The 21,074-nt window shown below is 41.2% G+C and overlaps 1 protein-coding gene across 4 annotated transcripts in view; it reads left to right on the top strand.

The window, feature by feature from the left end:
* The window catches only part of LEF1 (lymphoid enhancer binding factor 1), a 104,835-nt gene that overhangs the window by 80,438 nt on the left and 3,323 nt on the right, over window positions 1–21,074 (top strand). For 2 of the 4 annotated variants that reach the window (XM_024206547.1, XM_024206545.1), the window contains 3 exons: window positions 1,485–1,592; window positions 7,695–7,743; window positions 8,400–8,440. In XM_024206547.1, the coding sequence (XP_024062315.1) occupies window positions 1,485–1,592; window positions 7,695–7,743; window positions 8,400–8,434 (192 nt within the window). In that variant the 3' untranslated portion in view covers window positions 8,435–8,440. The remainder of the gene's footprint in view (window positions 1–1,484; window positions 1,593–7,694; window positions 7,744–8,399; window positions 8,441–21,074) is intronic. The other 2 variants (XM_024206546.2, XM_024206544.2) reach the window with 1 other exon arrangement.

Raw genomic sequence — 21,074 nt, 5'->3', positions numbered from 1 at the left:
CACCCCATCCAACCCTCCTGCTCCCTGTCCCTTGACTCGCCGCGCTCCCTGCCCTGCCCCACCCCAGCTCATCTCCGCTCTGGCTCTGCCTGCTCCCCTGAGAGCGCAGCCGCCCCGCTTCTCCGCCCCGCCCCCGGCTTGCCTCGAATCAGCTGTTCGGCGGCAAGCCTGGGAGGGAGGGGGCGAGAAGCGGAGCGGAGTGGCGCGCTCAAGGCAGCAGGCAGAGGCGGAGCGGAGGTGAGCTGGGGCGGGGAGCGGTTCCCCTGTGCCCCCCCCCCCCGTTACCTGCTGCGGGCAGCCCTCCCCGCGCCCCCCTGCCCCAGCTCACCTCTGCTCTGCCACCTCCCCTGAGCGCTCCGCTTCTTCCCCCCTCCCTCCCAGGCTTGCCGCGCAAAAGTCTGGGTGGCGGGGAAAAGCGGCGCGCCCGGGGGAGGAGATGGGGCCTGGGATTTGTGAAAGGGGTTGGAATGGGGGCGGAGAAGGGGCGGAGCCGGGAGCGGGGGGGGTGCGAGCACCCACTGGCGCCGGCTACAGTCGGTGCCTATGCCCCACGCAGCGCTGCCGGCCTGCTAAAGCTGCAGGGGAGGGGGAAGCGGGGGAGGGGCTTTTGCTGCCGGAGCGGCCCCAAGTGAGCGGCTCAATCCGGCGCGGCTGCCCTGTCAGCCGCTTTTGGGTCTTTAGATAGCCGTCCGGGGGGGAAATCCCGGACATTTTTAGCTTTTTACAAATTCCCCCCGGACGGCTATTTAAAGACCCAAAAGCCGGACATGTCCGGGGAAACCCGGACGTATGGTAACCCTAACCCTGACCAACGTAGCTATGGCAACCTAATGTCTGAGTGTAGACCAAGCCTTAGGCCTAGTCTTAACTTAAAAAAGACCAGTCTAGGTACGTTGCTTGGGGCTGTGAAAAAATTTGCCCCAAGGGCTGGGGTTAGGTTGACCTAATCCCTGGAGTAGATGCAGCAAGGTTGATGGAAAAATTCTTCCATTGACCTAGGTACTTCCTTTTGAGAGACTGATTAACTACACTGATGGAAAAACGCCTTCCGTCGATTGTAGGAAGCATCTACACGATGGTGCTATGGGTGCACAGTTTCACTGCTGTAGTGTAGACATACCTTTAATATTTGCACTCAGATATGTGAAATGGAGAAGGTTGTGTAAAGGCAAATTTGTTTTACCACCAGTACTGTGGGCTTCTCGTGTGACGGTGGGCAATCATGGCTCCCTGAATAGATTATATGGAGAATCCTGTAGTTGGCATAAACAAATTTTCTCTCGCTCCAGGCAGCTGGCATTTATAATGCTGACAAATGTTCAAATGGTTGGGTAGGAAATGCAAGACCTCATGATCAGTAATGAATTTCTTCTCCACTTGCAGTGAGACAGGACCAAAAAAGGGTCACAGAACCATTTGTTCATGAGACACATTGCTTGGGTGTGATGTATTTCCTAGTTTAACACTGTTTGTTTTATTTCCAGTGGCATGCTCTCTCCCGTGAAGAACAAGCTAAATATTATGAACTAGCTCGGAAAGAAAGGCAGCTACACATGCAGCTTTACCCAGGCTGGTCTGCAAGAGATAACTATGTAAGTCATTTACTGGCTGGATATTTTCAGCTAGTGTTTCCTAACTGATTTTTACTTTTAAAAGGCTCTGGGAGGTGGGGTGGTAAAGGGCCATAAAAATTTAGCCTTGTATTTACTTTCCTTTAAGGAAATCTGCTTGCTTGTTGCATTAGTGCTTCTTGTGTCATAATTACAAATTAGTGTAGAACTGAGTGGGTGGAGTAGATAAGAAGCAAAGGGAGTTTAGTCACCTTAAGTCCCTTAGACGTCTCTGAAAATCCTAGCCTAAAATGACAATACATATAGGTGTAAAAGTTTTGGTCTTCACTTTAAACATCCAAGTTTGGAAAACTTTGTAGCCTTAATACTTAATACTGATGCATTCTGTCTTGAAATGCATGAGCATGATGCCTCATATTTTTGTGAAAGAGGAAACTCAAAGTTCAACATGTAGAATTAATGAATTAAGATTTTTTTTCTCCCTTAAGATTATCATATGTCCTATACAATTTATTGTATTACTACGTATAGCTCTGTGAAAGTAACTCTTTTCAAATTTCACGTGCTGTTTTCCATTTGGTCTTGGCCGATTGCTATCCAAAAATCTTCTTTTGAGAGAACTTCCACAGAATGGACACTTTTATAGGAGAACGTAAAAATCAGTGTGTTTACGGCAAACTGATCTTTATCTCAAATCTTAAAATTTCCCATTTCTCCAAAAATCCTAAATTATTTTGAAATACCAAATCAAGTTGTCAATGAGGTTTTCAGCATGTGAGGCCACCCTGAGTAAGATCCAAAGTAGAGGAAAAGACTTATTTACAGTGTTTGATGGGATGTTCCTTCATAAATCTCTTACGATTACATGTACAATGAACGGAAGGAAAATGCAGTTGGCTAAAATCTGGCCCTTGCTTATGCTGCATTCTGGAGTGAATATTCAAAGCTGAGGAGAGAATTTAGCCTTGTGAGAGCCAAGCAATTAAATATCAATCTGCTGCTCTGAAAGTGTAGCCTTTTGAATCTGTTATACATCATGAAGGCTTATCCAAACTGATCTATTGCCCACTGATTGCTGAAAAGGAGGCTCAAAACTTAATTTCATAGTATGTCTGTGCTTGTAACTACTATAACAGGTCAAAATGTGACCTGGTCAAATGTAACAGGTCAAAACATGAAGCTTGTGGTTCTGTAGGAAGCAGCATCCTAGCCTCCGACTTGAGAGACCAGGGTTTAATTTCCTCCCTGCAACCTGGGATCTTGGTCATTTAGAGAAATGCACTTTATTACACTATCTTACAGGTGTTGGGAGAATAAATATGGTAATAATTGTGTGATGCTCTGATCCTATGGTACTGGAGCTAAATAAAGGTTTTTTTTTTTTTTTTAAATAGTTTTAGAGCACTAAAAAAGCCTATTTGTGAATTCAGGTTGAATTTGACTCAGATTTTCAACAAGAAAAAACAGAAGAATTTCAAAAGAAAAAATGTTTTGTTTTGACTTTTTTGTGTCTAAACATTGGCCACATTTTGAATTTGAAATCTTCCTATAAATAAAAACCCCACACAGGCTGAAAAACACCAGAAAATCGCAAAATAAAGCACTCCAGATGTTTTGAGTCAACTGAAAACAAATACCTAAGATAGCCCATGGCAGCTACAGTTTTCATTATAAACCAGTTTTTCTTAGGGTATTTTTTTTATTTGTGAGTTAAACTCGGGGAGATGGGGGGGATTCTTAGCAGTGAGGGTGTTAGTCAGGTCAAGTGGCTTCAGGGCTATTATCTTTACCAAAATAAATGGCTTGTTCCCACCTGACTCCCACTCCCAGCTATGTTAACGCACACTTTTATTAATTCTTGTAAGCCCTGTCTACAGTAAGAGATTGACCTGTTCCACCTATTAATAGGCTCTTCTGTGCCACTCATCACCATGGTATTTGTGCACCTCACCACAGAACTCTTCTCTTACGGAATATTCCAAGTTGCAGCTGCATCAGGCTCCCTGGCCAGCCCAGCAGTACTCCATAGATGAACCAGAGAGCTAGGCAATATCTGTAACAGTGCCTTGTGTAGGAGAACCAGCACCTGTGTGAGGAAATGCTGGCAATAAACTAGTTAACCTAATACATTTGTCCTTTCAACCTGGGCAACTACAAGATATAGGGGAGACCATAGGGAAGTTGGGTTTGAGGTCTATCTCCAGTGCAGCACCTCCAGGTTAATGACTCTCTGTCGGCATTATTTTCAAGCCCAAATCAGAGCATGCTGCTAGCCATTACATCCTGACAGTGAGGCAGAAGTGCCATGTTGAGACTCTTGGGTATTTTTGATACTGCAAATAAGGGCACTCCCGTTTTTGGTGTCACCAACTGTTTTGTTTAGTACTCTATCACACTTCTCTGGGTGCATGCATATGATGGACACAGCATATGATGCAGTATGCTCTTGGACACCAGGTTGCAGTACCTTTTTTCTCTTAGAAGAATACAGTTCTGTGTTGCAGAGGTGATGAGCAGAACAGCCCAGCAGAGAGCAGTTTATGACTTAAAATAAATTGCTTCAACAGTGATTCACTTTTTTTAAATGGTCACTTTGCCTGGTTTTGTTTGAATTGGACTTTAGACTGGTCAATATACATCTAGTACATGAGGTATAAATACCCTTGAATGTTACTATGTTTTGGGGCTATTAATGTACTGGTGGCTGAGTTTTACACAACATACTCCTCCCCTCCTCTCCCGTGTGATGCTTTTGTTTTATTTGGACTCTCTCAGAAATCTCATGAGAAGGAACATTTCACAAGTGCATTGTTTAAGGTGACAAGATCCTTGGCAAAAAAAATTCTCATGGTATTCTTGAAAAGACATTGTATTGGGATCCTCGTCAGTAAAGAGGGGGAAATTGCTAGCAAAACTACTTCTGTCATTTGATAACACCATTACGGGAGACCCAAGAAAATAATGTTAACGTAGCAATGTCTGAGCTGCCAGAATTTAATACCATTTTTGGGGAATGCTGACAACTAGCTTTTTCCGAATTTCCTGATCTAATTTCAAATAGTTTTCATCTATCTTAATACTCCAGTGTATTCATAACTTCACCTCAGACGGCAGGGTCAAACAAAAAAAGGTCTTGCTTTCCTGATATTCCCAAACTGCATGTTGCATCATGACAACTGCTCTGTAAAGAGGCACTCTCTCTAGAGGTATAGGTGGCACAGGTGCTGATGTGCCTTTGGAGCCCTTGAAGTTTGGTTTCGCTCACAAGTTAAGTGTTTGGTCTTGATCTAGCCTCTGGAAGTTTATTCATATCCAGTTATCTGGTGCTATTGGCGCTCTGCTGAGGACAGGCAAGGAGGTGAACATCAGGAGTGATGCAGGCCAGGATTGGCAGAGTGCTGTGTGGAAACTGGCATAATGTTTGGTAACAGACACTTAACGAATACTAGCTGGGTCATCATATGATCACAGACTTACTTTTCCTCATCATCCCAAGGAGATTTAGAAGACCAGAGTTTTGATAGCAATGTAGGGCAGGAAAGAAACGCCGCTGAAGGATGTAGAGATGGCAGTTAGAATAGGCTACGGCCAACAGAAGCTAAAACTGGGGGCCTTGCTAAAAATTGAAGCTTTGTAAAAGATCACAGATGAGGCCCTGCCCTCTTTCATATCTGAAAAGGGAAACGGTTAACTCCTGACACATTTTTACTGCGTGGGTTGGCATGACTGGCGTGTGGTCACGTAAGTGCTCATGTAGTGTTAAAGGAAGGCAGGAGTTCTGGTCGCATCTAAAGCCTTTATGGTCTATCCTTAACCATTCTGTTGCATTCAGTGGCTAAAAAAATTGTTGTGATCCTGGGCAAATAATCTAACATTTTGTGCCTTTGTTTACACATGTGAAGTAGATATACCTACCATATGTGTATTTGGAATTTAGTGTCTGCAAAAGTGCTTTGAGATACTTGAATGAAGGATCTGATACAAATCAGGAGGAGTTCACCAATCCTTTTGGCTGACCCCTTTACCTATTAACATGAGAGTTTTACACTGCCACTCATCAGTAATATGGTAAACAAAAACTACATGTGAACTCAATATATTCCAAGCAGGCTTCTGGTATCCTATAGTTGATTTTTAAAATGTCTTAGGCCTGGTCTATGCTAAAAAGTTAGGTCAACTCAGGTACATCACTCTGGGGTGTAAACATCCACATCCCTTAGCAATGTAGTTAAGCCGACCCCCCGCCCCACTCCGATGTAGACAGTGCTAGGTCAACAGAAGAATTCTTCCATTGACTAAGCTACCACCTCTTGGGGAAATGGATTACCTACGCCACCAAGAGAACCCTTCCTGTCTGCATAGGTAGTGTCTACACTGAAGCGCTACATGGTGCAGCAGCGAAGCTGTGCCATTGTAGCATTTCAAGTGTAGACAAGACCTGATTTGCAAGAAGGGGTTCTGTGTAAATATGTCCCTATTCAGATGGACTAGCTATACCTATCTTTTTTTTTTTAATATTATGCCACTACTTATCAATCCATCAGGTAGCAGAAAGCAAATTAGCCCTGGTTAAAAGTAGTACAACTTTTTATAGCAGATTACCTCAATTAGAAGATAACTGTTTTACTTTAGATTCCCCTAATTTGAATTGAAAACTACATATTACCTTGTATTTATGTATAGCATATTTGCTTTGGGATCCTTCAGAATTAATCTATATAATAAAGTATTTTGTCCATCACTGAAATGTAGCTGACTAGGAGATGGAACACTTACTCACTGTCAAACCGCTGGATGTATAAGAATACTGTAGCCAATTGAAATGGCATTAGTGAGTGAACAGCAATACTGATGACCACAATTTGACTGGCATGATCGTGGAGAGCTTCAAAGGAGTAATCCTTTCTCTCAATGCCAAGAACACAAATGTTGGATGCACTTATGTAACAAAAGTTGTTCCAGACAGAATGTCAGACTGTTGGAAAATAACTCAATCTATTATGGTGCATATAAATGCATGTCATTATGTTTCAGAGATAACATTCCTCAGGCCTGGTCTACACTGAGATGGGGGAGGGGGAATCGATCTAAGTTACGCAACTTCAGCTACGTGAATAACGTAGCTGAAGTCAACGTACTTAGAGCTACTTACCGCGGTGTCTTCGCTGTGGTAGGTCGACTGCTGACGCTCCCCCATTGACTCCGCCTACGCTTCTCGCTCCGGTGGAGTACCAGAGTCGATGGGAGAGCGCTCGGCAGTCGATTTATCGCGTCTTCATTAGATTGATCATCTTCACTGGATTGATCGCTCTGGAGGTAAATGTAGACATGCCCTCAGTTAACCCCACATCTAGTTGAGTGGGGCAGTTCATGGCTCTTTGAGCTATTGTTTCAGGCTCTTTGCAAACTCAGAGACCATGCTGCGTGGATTTTATACTTGGTTCATGGTTTTTAAAAGGTTATCTTTGCAAGCACAAGGACTAGCAATTTTTAATTAAAATTTTGTTTCTGGAACGCAACTCTGCTCCAAGGGTGGCTTCTGTGGCAAATTGTTCAGCCTCATGACACACAGGGCCTTGATTTTTACAGTTAACATACTGGAACAAACTTTCCCTGAGTGATTTATAACAGGCGGGCAAGTTTAGTTGCCAACTATTTCTGCACCTGGAAAACCCTTCTGTTGGTGTCACTGTTTCTTTCCTATTAGATTCTAAGATGATACATGACGGCATCTTAGGACTGTAAATTATGGCACTGACCTAGTGTTTCTACATCAGCAAGAAAATATTTCTGCTGGTGGTCTACCTGGGACAAAATAATGCTGGCAAATGCTAGGTGTCTAGACTTGTCACATTTTTAAAAAATGCATTCTAAGGCCCTTACACGTGTTTCTCCATAAGCATGAAAAGGGTAAAAGTGTGGCTACAGTTGGAACAGCTGGAAGAAATGTGAGATTGGGTTTTAACTACATTGAAAATGCTATTGCTTCAATGCCACTTTCTCACAATATCCTCAGATTTGGGGTGTTATGCAAAGAATTCATTTAATGGTTATTGGGTGGAGGTGACAAAGGAAAAATAAGTCTATATATAGAATGGTATGGTAAAATCATCTATCTTCCAGGGGAAGAAAAAGAAGAGGAAGAGAGAGAAGCTACAGGAGTCAACGGCAGGTATGTTGAGAGTGGCTGGCTCTCTTGTTTTGTTTTTGTTTTATTTTCCACGTCACATGTAGAAACACACACACACACACACACACACACACACACACCCCACTTCACTTACTGTTCCATTTCAGAACACTTTCGCTTGCTTCACCTCTTTTTATATTTAACATATTTTATTTTGAATGTGAGTGACTAAACATGCATCAAATATGCATTTTCACTCAGATAGAAACTGAGTATTTTCACTTTGGATGAACTTATCCATTGCCACCTTTATTGTCTTGTTTTGCTTGTTTATTTCCTTTATGCCCATTTCCCTATCATACTTAGACCAAAGAAAGTGTGTCAGACCTGTGATTATTTGACACTAAATAATCCTTTCATGTAACTTGAGTAGCCACTGTAGTATTTCCATTGTGTTTTTTACATTTTAGTTTTTGTACACTAACAGCTGCCTTATAGGCTGGCTCAAAGCATCAGTGAGGTCTCTTCTTTTCTTTTCCTTTTACTTGAAAAATATATTTAAAAAAACAACAAAATGGCTGGTATAAGAACCATAAAAAAGAACAAAACAAATTATATAATATTGTAGCATAAAACTTATTTGGAATGTGCAAAAACTCTTCAATGGAAATTTGTTAAAGAACAACAATCTTCTACAGGTACAGGTCCCAGAATGACAGCTGCCTACATCTGAAGCATGGTAAGAACATCTCTAAAGCTTTACTGCTAAAATTCAGTTGTAAAAGAGACGCTCTTGTAAAACTACTTAGATTTAATTCTACAATTAAATCTAAATTTAGCACAAATTATAGAAATACCATATCCCAAAGAAACCTTGTTTTGATTATTGATGGTTTTTATACCGGCTATGTATTAGAGATTTACCATCTCCCTTTTCTTATTTACATTTTTCAAACAGACCATACCTCACTGACTAGCTGCAAGTCTGCCTGTGAAGCACAGGGATGGCTTTATTAAGCAATATAAACCCTTTCAGCCAGCACACCACACAAAATTCATAAACGGCAGGTTAGAGTTGTGCTTTGTAGCACTGCAATTAACTTGTTGGTGACTTCAAGATGCTGGTTGGCTGGGTGCACTGGTTTGCTTTTTCTCATAGTCTTATACTTTAATTGAAAATGATTCATAAACACTAACAAAAAGCGAGGTATAAGAAAATAGACTATTTCAGCTATTAAGAATTTTTCTCCCGTGATGATTGGGCTAAGTCTCAGTTTCTTTGTTTGTTTTAAATTTCAATTTCTGTTCTCCATTTTAGAGATTAGAGATTCTTCTCTCTTCATCTCGCTCTCTAAGGGTAGATCACTATTAATTTACACAATGAATAGCCATTAAAGGTATCTGATATGCTTATCAGTATAGACTCTACCACAGCAGAATTTTTGTTTCTTTTTGTGCTAGAAGGACGTTCAGCTTCCTCCTCTGTAATGAGATCCATTTATGGAGGACACTGAGTCAGTTGAAATATTTCATTTTCACAATCTAATTAGCCCAGATTGTACCTACAAAAGTCCTCAAGTGTTTTAGGCACTATACTAATATGGACAGGTCCTGCAGAGCAGTGACTCACCAGCCACTGCATGCCCTCTCATGGCTGGGCTTGGCAGGATCACCTCCTCTGTCGCCGCCTCCTTACAGCCTCTTTGGCCCTGCAGAGGTCTGCTTATTCTCAGGATTCAGCCCGCTGGCAGGTCACTTAGTCTCTCCCCACCAGGGTAACAAAGTACAACTGACAAACGGAATTCAATGACCTTATGTTGGGTTTTTGGCCCCTAATCCTGAGTCCAGTGGTCCTTCCACTTTCTTGTCTCAGGTCTTCCAGTAGTCTTTTTATATTTTGCATCAGGGGGTTTCACACCACTTTCCTTGGTTTGGGGAGAGGAACACAGGTCCCCCCAACCTCTCTGGGTTCTGGTCCTGGTCCCAAGGTCTGCTTCTTCCAACTCCTTGCTGTCCCTGGGTTCTTCCTATCTTGGTCTGTTCCTAGGCCCTTTTGCCCAACTCCTTTCTGGCTCTGGTAGTGAGCGACACTGCCCAGAGCATCTGGTTCTTGCCCTTTTATCCACCCCTGTAGTTTTAGTCTCTCTCCTGACCAATTCAGAGTTTCTTTCTCAGGAGAGAACACCAGGGCCTACTCTCCTGGGCTTCTTTCCCCCTTTGCCCTGAAACCTTCTCTTTATATTAACCACAAAGCTCCTCCCCTATATATTCGCCTTAATTGAGCCTGACATGCCCTGTAGTTGCTAATTGAGCTCACCAATGCCCCTTAACCCTTTCATTGCCAGTGTGGGATCTGAATCACATTCCAGGTCCCTTCTCTCTCTCCCTCCTCCTGAAAAACTCTTGGCTACAGAAAGAAAATGTGTGTAGCTACTAAATCTTCTATTGTTTGTTTCCATGGCTGACTTCACGCTTTGAAAGTAGCCAGTAAAACTGTTATCTATTGGATGTACAGCTGCTTGTGGTCTACCAGAGGAATACAAGCTAAGCTACTCTATTTCCCCTGTGCTATATGCCACTCAGAATACAACTCGCTACCCTTCTGCATGTTATGCTGTCATGTTATTCAGTCTAAACTGGGTTGTGTTGAAGAGCTATTTGTTGTTTTCAATAGTGAAATCTGAGGGGTGTGGTTTGGTTGAAATGAATAGAGTGGGGGAAAATATACAAGTAAATGTATAGGTTGGATGTTTTGCCTTTTATGCAAAATTTCAGAAAATCTGACCTGGACCCTTTTCTATAGTAAACTTTATTAGAGTCTGCACAGCAAATATTGTTCTGATGTCAGATTTGTCAAAAGTAAACGTGAATGCCTTGGGTATTAGACTCAGTACCTCCTTCCTTGCAGTCTCTAAATACAAGTTTTATTGAGTACTATGCTAAAACACACGCTCTGTACCATGCATAAAAAGAGGCTCATTCTTTGTTAGAAACTCATCTGCAAGCAAGTCCTGTTGCTTATTCATCTGAAATCCTCTTCTCTGAGACTTCACTACTATTTGTAGAGGTGATTTATATAGTGAAAAAGCTCATGACTGCAAGTGGGAACAGATTGATGCCTAAACAGCAAAAATCATATCTATGTATCCCTAATGATAAAACAGAAAAAGGAGCCTCTAGTAAATATTGTCAATTGTATTGAAATTGAAAATACTTAGGAATTGTCCCTTTTTTGCAGATTATATGCATCTAGATCATGTGGAACTAGTCTACTTTTATTATGCAGGTATACCAGGTAGGATGGTTCTTGCTATTTTCATGGAATCATTTGCCCAGTAAGAGAACAGTGGTGGCCCAGGTATTAAAATTGGGAAATACAAATCATGACACTTCTCAGCATGTGAATAATATCCTACTTGGCTCAACCTTTATCTCCTTGCCAAATTTAATAAAAATGTCATGTACATGGTTTAATCTTGGGCTTTAGAGTTATGATAAAACTGATCTTTTGACTTACTATCATCACAGGTCCAAATTTATACCCTTTCTGAATTCTTGTAGATGGGCAAAATACTTAAGTGGTTAAAATCTGTTAACGTGTAGGACTTATCAAACTTCAATATATTCCACTCAGTTAAAAGCTCTTGAACACTGGAAAATTTTCAGGTTTTCTTGGATTGCTTTGATTCTCAGAACAGATGCTCTGCCTCAAGTGAATTATTTGTGTTTGGAATATTTTTATGAACTCTGTCGATAACAGAGAATGTTCTTACTAGCTGAAATAGAAGTGGATGAATGTGTTGCAAGTGTTTTGTGTTTTTCCCTAACTGGCGTGGGAAGTGTTATAATACTTGTCTCTCTATCCTCACGCAGTTTGTAACATGGAATTTGAGAATGGTAGATATCTTTTTCTCCATTGGAGCTAGGCTGTCTTGTTTGTTCTGGGCAGGTAGCTTTTTTGAATGACACTTGTTGATACAGTGATTGTGTGTGATTATAAGGGCAGTGCAAATGTGTTCCAGTGAGCGATACGAATGGGCAGACTGATTCAGAAAACATAAGTCCCCCCAAACGTAAAATAACGGATGTTTACTTTGAAGGCTAGGATAAGTATCCTTTCCACAGGGCTGGCTCCAGGCACCAGCCCAGCAAGCAGGTGCTTGGGGCGGCCAAGGGGAAGGGGCGGCATGTCGGGCTGTTCTGCGACAATTCGGAGGCGGGTCCCTCTCGGAGGGAAGCACCTGCTGCCGAATTACCACCGCTTTCTTCGGCGCGGTGGAGCTGCCGCTGGAGTGCCGCCGATCATAATTGCGGCTTTTTTTCCCCCCCCCTACTGCTTGGGGCAGCAAAAACCCTGGAGCCGGTCCTGCCTTTCCACACCCAGTCCAGGGTATATTTTTCCTACAATAGGCATCAGTTTCCTTAATATACTACAATGTCCACAATAGGGCTGTTGCAGTCTGTACTGGCCAGACCTTTCTGAAATAAGTCTCCTGGACTTCCCTGGGGATGAGCGATGATAATGCATTTGGGAGTGCCCTTAAAATGAGATTCACTAAAGGGTCTGAGATCTGAAGATCTCAGAGAAGCAAAAAGTGCTAAATTGGCACACCACACACCATCTCTACAAATGTAAGGAGTCCATTGGAGGTCAGAGGGCAAGTGGTCAGGGCTCTGAGGATAAACAGAAATTAGTAGGGGGAGGGAGCAAAGAGAGAATCCATAGGTCTAAGCAGTGGAGATCAGCCTGAGACTTCTGTACTAAGGGGAGTGTAGTTGAAAGAAGGATGAGATGGGGGAGGGGTTAGAAGAAGACACATTCAAAGAGAGATGGGTTAAGGCAGTGGTTCTCAATCAGGGGTACGCAGAGGTCTTCTGGGGTACATCAACTCATCTAGATATTTGCCTAGTTTTACAACAGGCTACATTAAAAAGCACCAGCAAAGTCAGTACAAACTGAGATTTCATACAATGACTTGTTTATACTGCTCTATATACGATACACTGAAATGTAAGTACAATATTTATATTCCAATTGATTTATAATTATATGGTAAAAATGAGAAAGTCAGCAACTTTTCAGTAATAGTGTGCTGTGGCACCTTTTTGTATTTTTGTCTGATTTGTAAGCAAGTAGTTTTGCTGAAGCTTGCGGGGGGGGGAGGTACACAAGACAAATTAGACTCCTGAAAGGGGTACAGTAGTTTGGAAAGGTTGAGAGCCACTGAGTTAAGGTATATGGAAAGGTGTGCCCACACGTGTTTGAGTTTATCCGAGTTAAGCCAGGGCCTCAAACTTTTTGCTCATCCATCATTTAATGAGAACTAATCGCTTTACGAGTTGCTCACCTCTCCACATGTGAACACCCGTAAACTTGTTACTGCTCCACTGTTGGTGATTTAAAGTTAGTTTTCATTTGAAACCCTGCTTCATTCTGACCTGTCTGCTGCATGAGACTTGGAGATTGGATTCTGACTAAGCTTAATAAAGTTGTTTGAAAATGACATGCTGCAATGCTGAGCTCAGTGCCTGGCAATCCAGTGTTTGGAAACTACTCTGTGATCCTCAAATGCATATGGTGAATTTCAAAGCATTACAGAATTGTCTCCAAACATATTTTGGTGGCGGTGTTGGTGGTGGTTTTAAGCAAATTGCTTAACACAGCATCAAAAATATTGCTTATTTGTTGGAAAAACACTTTTTTTCTAGAATCAATCTGAAGGTGCCATATGACTTGTCAATGGTAAAAGTAGCATTTTTGGTGGGGAGGGTGGCTTCAGATCAATGAATTGATAATGAAAAGGTCACTTTGGGTGGGGGGAGGGCGGGACAAGGCAGCTTGTATACTCTGAATGCAAGCATCCTTAGCAAACCCATAAATGGCAGCAACTTCTGTACAGGAAGTGGAGATTTCAGATTCTTTTGACAGAATCAAACAAGCTGCTTTTTCTCATTATGAACTGAAGAACTACTTCTAAATTGCTGGAAAGGTGCAACTAAAAAACACTTACAAAAAATCCCACTCTAGATTGTTACACTGAAATGTGGAAATATTTAACTTGACATATACAAGAACTGCGACTGGCATATCACTTAATGATTTGCACCTTGCCATATGTCAAGTTCTCAGCTAGTTAAGGAGTGATAAAGTAATTAGAAATAAAGCTGGGAGAATTAAATATATCCTTATTTGCAGTTTTCAACAATTTGGCAGGACTAGCATTTAATTTAGTTCAGCAGCACTCTCAAATATGAGAAGAAAACCTGAATAATTTTTATTTACAATCAAAACACATTAGAGGCTTATTTTGATTATTTTTTTTTTGGTGAGGCTTAAGTGGAAGACTAATTATTTTACATTTAAGTATCTATTCCCTTACAGGAATATTGGAGCCAAATTCTATTAAAAAAGGATGAGATTTTGAATAGCTGGTAACTAATGAATCCAAAACTAAAGTTTATTTCTAAGCAGTAGTGGAAATGAGTGAGACGGTGACCAGAACAATGTGAACTAGACCAAACCTACTGCCATAAATAATATAATACGTGAAAAAGAACTTGGTCAGATGACTGCAGTTTACCAGGTAGTTTCCTGGCCGATGTCATGTAGAAATATAAAGATGAAGTACACATCTTATTGCTTGTCTGGTAAAGCTCTTTAAATTGCTGGTAGATTAGTAAAAAAATAAAAGCAATCCAGTGACAGATTGGAGAGTTCAGTAAGCAGAGTGTGGAGAACATCAAAAATGTGACCCCGGATGTGTTAATGTGTCAGGAGTTGGGAGTGGGAGTAATTCCAGTTTTATTTACTTTAACGCTTATAAATTTCCTTTGGCTCACATAGTTATTCTAGTAAAAAGTGTGTTTGGACATAGGCAAGGTGGCTGGCAGCAAAAGTGTTTTTGAGGTGTAAACATTGTGACCCTGTATGCTATCTGGCAGAGAAGCAAGAGAGTGTTCACTCTAGTATATCTTATCAATACCCTAAGCTATAATAGTGAAAATAATTACCCCGCCACTTTCCCTTAAAAATAGCAATGACTACTGCAGTGAATCTAAGTCTTCAGTGACCAGCAAAGCGCATGGTCTCCTCTGGTGCTTTATGATGTATAAAGCTTATTTGCATTTTTAAAAAAATCTGTTACCACATGAGAAATTAGGTCTTGTCTACCCTGGAAGCTCTCTGATGGCTGGAGAGCTAGGGTAATGATGACATCATGTTTTGAGAGAGTGAGTGTTTTTGTTGAAACAGGTGTTAATATCAGGGACTAACATTTTGGAAATACCTGTAGGTATCTTTTGTTGAAGCTTCAAAGAATGTGTAAAAGCACACATGGACTTAATGTATACAGCAGGTCTGCCAGAAAACCAAGGGGAGATCAGTTTTGATAGTGACATTTCTAATGTGAAAGACAAACAAGAAGGAAAGTCTCCTCCCTTCAAGTGTTCATACATTACGAAGAAACAAAAAAGACAAACTTTTTTTTTTTTTTAAATTGTCCTTTTCAGGTTACATGTAGAGTATACGGTGACACCTATTGGGAGAGATGAGGATAGAACATTCTTCTACTTACCTTTTGGCATTTGTAGTAGATTCCAGAATAAACCTGTTAAGTTTTTGTGCCATGTCTCCATCTGTTACCTAGAGCATAGTGTGTGGTTTTGTTTGATTTTTTTAAGGGAACATTGGCAGGTGAATCTAGGGTGAACATATAAATTTTCTAAACTTTTTTACAAATGTTAGGTCAAAGTGATTCCATGGATTTAAACTATTAAGATGATTGGTATTGAAATCCCAACCTGCAATATTTGCAACTCACATACTCTACTACAAGAGCTAGAAAGTGAAATCAGATGAGCTATACACAAGTGAAACTGACTTGTCCCTGTTCATGCTCCAGATTTATGAAGTCCAAAAAGTAAGTAAATCAGTGTTGACTATTTAGAATCAACATTTTTAATTAATAAAACAAAACCCTGTTTCAAAGGAAACTTCTGTGAGGCAGGAGTTGTTTTACAAGATCTTGAAATCCCCGCCATAGAAAATATTTTTTAAAAAATACCTTTTAAGGTGGTGGTGGAGTGAGGGAGGGAATGTGAAACTTTTGCTCTAATTTTGACCTTTGGGAAGAAGGGGAGTTGGAGGGGGAAGGCTGCTGGTAGTCCGCCTCCACCCCTGCTCAGAATTGCATGGTTTAGTGAATTTAGCACCGACAGGCAACTGAAGTTCTGCGTAGAGCCTCGTGTTGAGGACGGAAATTCTGTTTTACAGACTACTTTAAGATTTCAGTTCAAATCAGAATGAAACTTGAAAATTTCAGCATTCTCCTTTACAAAACTAAAAAAGTCATATCAAAATACTTTGTCCTAAAAATGTTCAAAATATCCTGTTTTGACATTCAGAATTTTTTTCTTTTTTTCCCCTCCTGAAATGAATTTTTGGCAAAATCAAGCAAATCATGAAGCGTTTCAGTTTCAATGGAACTGCATATTCCAACAGAATATGGTTCCATTGATTCTCCGACCAGCTCTAGTCCTGAGTTCTATTTCCCCTCTACCACTGGCTGGCATTTTATAGTACTTTGCACTTGGGAAACACACTTTAACATTTTGTAGTAAGTAAAACATGAAAACAACCATCTTACACATAAGCAACCTGAGGCTCAGAGGTTTTGACTTAGCAGAGTGACCTCTGCCAATTGTTAACTGAACCAGTCTCCAGAGCCTGATCTGGTATTTAAACAACTAGCTCTCGTTGCCCCCTAGACAAGTCTATTTAATCTCTGATCCTCTCCCCAGTTTAAAGTCTTCGACCATGAGCAAAAATCTGAAGGTGTACAGGGTTAAGACTTCCACAGCCACACGTATAGGTAGGGCCTTACCAAATTCACAGTCCATTTTGGTCAATTTCATGGCCAGAGGGCTTTAAAATTGCTCAGTTTCACATTTTCAGATGTTTACATCTGAAAGCTCACTATGTTGTAACTGTGGGAGTCCCGACCCAAAAAAGGGTCGGGGGGGGGGCAGGGGTGTCGCAAAGCTGTGGGGGGGTGGGGTCACGGGATTGCCACCCTCACTTCTGCGCTGCCTTCAGAGTTGAGCTCTCAGAAGCCGTGTAGCTTCCTGAAGCCGGGGGAGGTTTCTGGAGGTGGGTCTGATCTCCCCTGTGCTGCTGCTGGGAGCACCCCAGCCAGGGGCTCCTAGCTGCTAGTCCTGGCGTGGATGGGGAAGGACAGGACTTCCTCTTCCCTTGCACGGATCTGCTGATGTAGATTCATCTGTGCTATTATGTGAGTGGGTCCATTTACTTTTTCTGCGTCTGCTTCCTCATTGTAAAAATAGGGATAATGTGCTATGCACACAAAATGTTTTATGAAGAGCTACAGAAGTTCAACTTATGAAATCTGCTCTCATTTAGGTGGAATTAGAACTCTGGACACCCTGATTCCCAGCACGTGACTTTTGGAAAGCACAGCCTCCCTCAGTATATTCAAAGGTCAGAAGGTAGAATTTTAGTGCAAAAATAGCTCCAGGTTCCATTGTGGAAAAACTTGCGTTCACTTGAAAGTTGAGGAAAGCTTTTTTTTTGTTAAAACTGTTGTGATTTGTTTTTTCTTGCAAATTTATCCCCTGGTGAGTTGTTAGAATTGGAGACTAATGTGTATTGCGATTTGCCTTAAGTACTCCAGCTTGAGAGCACAACAGAGATAAGGTTTTTGTTGTTTGTTTGTTTAGCAGTTGGTGGTTGTTAGGAAATGATGATTGAGCCTTTGGATTCCAGAGTGAGTTCTATGCATTGCTACTTTGCATTGGAAACTTTGGACTTGGGAAAGAGGGAGTTAATGGAGCTATGTAAAAACAGATGGCTGTAACAACTGAGAGATTTTTGCTCCAATATAAAATTATTTCTGTATGAACTCATTCATGAGCATAGGCTGAATTTTGACATTGGTTCTTCAAATCAGAGTTAAATCTAACCAAAAATTGTACTTGCTATCGCTTAAATGTACAAGGGGGGGAAAAAGTTTTTGCCATTTTTTTGCTTCTTTTTTATCTGAAGAAATTTTTACTTGATTTACCTTTTAAGTATCAAGAATATCAAGTTTTCCCTGTTATTGCAAGCAACTTTCTTGCTTTCATAAGAGAATCGAAGGGAATCTTTGCACTTGCCAAGGTCAGGTGCTTGAGTTAGTGTTGTGAGTTAACAAAATTTGAAACCTTGACTAAATTCCCTTTTCCTCTCAATTGTGCAGGTTTTACTTCCTTGTTGTGATGTTATATTTTCTTCTATCAGACCAAATCTTTCAGCAGGAGTAGTATAGACAAGAACTGAATTTCTAATGTAAAAAATTAAGCAATCTCCCCCCCCCCCTTTGAAAGGTTTATTCCTTCAAATGTTCATTATACATCATAAAGAAGCAAAAAGGGCACAAACCCATTTTTCCTCCCTTGCAGGTCACTTAATATACTGATCATTCTGCTCTCAAAGAAGCTGCTGGAGTCTTGGCTGCCTAGAGGTAACCTGAAGTTTTTATTATAAACTACAGTTTCTTGTCTGAAATGGAAGTGTTTCCAGTATAATCCCTTCAATCACTGTAACAGTGATTAGTTTGAGGGTCATCTTTGGGCTCTCTAGAATGCCTTTAACAAAATCTGCTGGTTCTACTCCACCAGTGGGAACCCTAGCATAGCCAGGGCTTTAGGTAGCCACTGGCACTTTAAGCCCTGTCATTAACCCCCCTGCTTTGGAGTAGGTTTGACTCATGTCATATAAAACACCAGCAGATGCTGTTGCATCTGCATAACACTAGTAATCCCACTGTAATTGACAGCAATGGAGCTGAACTGGTGCTAGCATGGATGAAGAAACTAAGAATTTCCTGGATAGACAGGGTGTAGAGAGGGTGTGTGTGTGTGTGACTTATAAACGCTTCAGTCTAAGAATGTACTAGTAGCTTGATTTTTTTTTTTTCTGTTTACTTGTGTCTTTAATATTGAGAAACAGTAGCAAGAAGTTGGGCCTTTAGCAGTAGTTCTGCAAACTCCAAAAGAAAATAACATTTTTGGATTTCTAATTAGTTTTGCTCAGGACATAGTTTGACATGACATTCAAAACACATTAATAAAAAGCAGGTTTTGCAATTGAAATCCCGCCCTTCCCTTCCCTTCTTTCCACTGCCCCACCCAAAGTGCTGTGGAAAAACCAGGCAAATGCAGCCCATTTTAAAGCACACTTGTTCTCAAATAGCCTTTTCCGGGGTGCTAGTAGTTCTCCCCTTTATCCACCTCCTTTGTAAGGCTACTTACACACCCTGCTTCCAATAACTGATCTGAACTGGATGATTCTGTATAATCCCCATCAGCCTCTCTAAACTTTGTTTAATCATGAAGATGAGTAACTTTATTTTGTAATGTTCTGTAAGATGAGGGTGATAAGGCCTCCAGGGACTAGTATTCATTCCATTTCATTGCAAGGAGTAGGGAGGAAAAAGGTGCAAAACTTTAGTCACACTTTTTTGGAAAGCAGAAATCATTTTTGTTTTTTTCATCCAACTAACTTCCAGTTGTGAGTCACAAGTCTGGAGTTGCTAGTTGCTGAAGTTCAGCTTTATCAAAGTCTAAGAGCTTTTTATGTTTGATTTTATTTCCATTTAAGTTACGTATTCCAAAGACAGAGAGGGGTGTGTATTTTCTGCAGTCTGATGTACAGTGCAAATGGCAGGCTGTGGCTCAGGCTCAAGACTTCACATATGTAAAATGTGACTTGCAGCACTTTCTTTGAAGCCTAACCACAGCCAGGGAACTGTAATTGCAGTCTTTGATTGCGCCGACTTCACTTGTGGATTGGGCTTTGCTGGGGCATGCCTGGCTTGGCCAGACTTCAGCTGCAGCCCCCCAGCGAAGTCTCAGATGTGGGAAGTCTTCAGTCTCCTTAGCACATGCCTGTGGTTTCTTGAAAAGAATCCTGATTTGACCTGTTTTAGATCTTTAAGGCAACACCATAGTAGTAGTTTGGGTTTTTTTAAAGGTAGTGCTTGGTCTATCAGCAGTAGAAGTTACTTTCAGTTTGTAGCTTTAAAATATAGGCAGCTGGGGGAAACTGTATCCTAGCCCTCATTTTCAGGCTAACTACTGTGTAATTTTCTGTAGTATTACCCTGGAAACAATAACTTTAGGCCTCCTTTTTAACACCCCTTTGTACAATTGGAATCCAGTAAGCAGCCTCTTTTTATTGGTGGAAAAAGGAATGGGGAGAGGTTATGAAAATGTGAGCCAGAAATTGCTACAGTTGTACTTTGACTCAGAAAGTAGTAAAGGTCCCCGTTTAAAAATTGAAGGCCAGAGCAAGGCCGTGGTCGTTATTTTAACCTCCTGACTTCAAAGACAGCTTGCTGGGAAGGGAAGGGGGAGGAGGTAGGGAATCATCTCAACAGAAGAGCATTTCATTTCCTTCAGTGAAGTAGACATTGGTGGCTGCTAATGGGGAGTAGTTCTGAATCACAGCTCTTGTATCAGACTGCTGTGAACTACTGGCCTGGCGCCTCAAGGCCATTCCTCAACAGGAAGCTGAATGTTTTCATGTAAGACTGAGAGGAAAACCTTCCCAGGAAGAGCAACCTGGACCAAACCTTTGAAAATCTGGGATGAAAAGGCACAAAGTAAATATAAATCTGCAGGGTGCTCTCACCAGTGTTCCTCTGCTGTTTGCTTGGCCTCTTTCGTGCTCCTTGGAAAGGTAGAGCCCTTCATAACTCTTTGATCCCTGTATGATATGGAGCAATGTGCTACTTTAAAAAAAAAATGCAGGAAACTGAAGAGGCTTTTTTTAGTTGGGGCTTGGGATGGTTTTCCAAGGAAATAGGAACTGAATTAGTCAATACAGACCATGTCTGTTGAAACAGCTGTTTCTTTGCAATGAGCATTTGACTTTGCGCGTTAAGGGCACAACCGCTTTACTTGCTGTTTTTGTGACTACCAAGCACAGCACCAAGTGCAAATTTCCCTTATTCAGCTAAGTAGGGAGGAGGGTGATACAGAATGTGTCAGCTCTCCCTCAAATTAAACATCTGAATGGATTTTGCAGCAGGATTTGCATTTTCATTCTAGTGCAGTTCTGCTTTTCTGAAGCAGCCTTGTTTACTCAGTGTTTGTCCTCCCTCACCTTTTCTCTTCCACCAAAATAATGGTTCTTAGTAGACTCTTTTGATAATTCAACTTACTGGTTGGGATTTAGGACCTGATCCTGCAACCACTAAAAGTAAAGAAATGTCTTGATTTCGGTGTGTGTTTGGATTTGGTCCCCAGAGAGCTTTAGCTTGTATAATTGCTCAGTTAAAAGTAATAAGTCAACCACTGTCTAAAACAGGGATAGG

The sequence above is a fragment of the Terrapene carolina genome, unplaced genomic scaffold, assembly GCF_002925995.2.
Source record: "Terrapene carolina triunguis isolate 2854851 unplaced genomic scaffold, T_m_triunguis-2.0 Scaffold706, whole genome shotgun sequence".
Classification (NCBI taxonomy): Eukaryota; Metazoa; Chordata; order Testudines; family Emydidae; genus Terrapene; species Terrapene triunguis.
The sequence above is the reverse complement of the archived record's forward strand: the minus strand, read 5'-3'. Positions and strand labels throughout refer to the sequence as shown.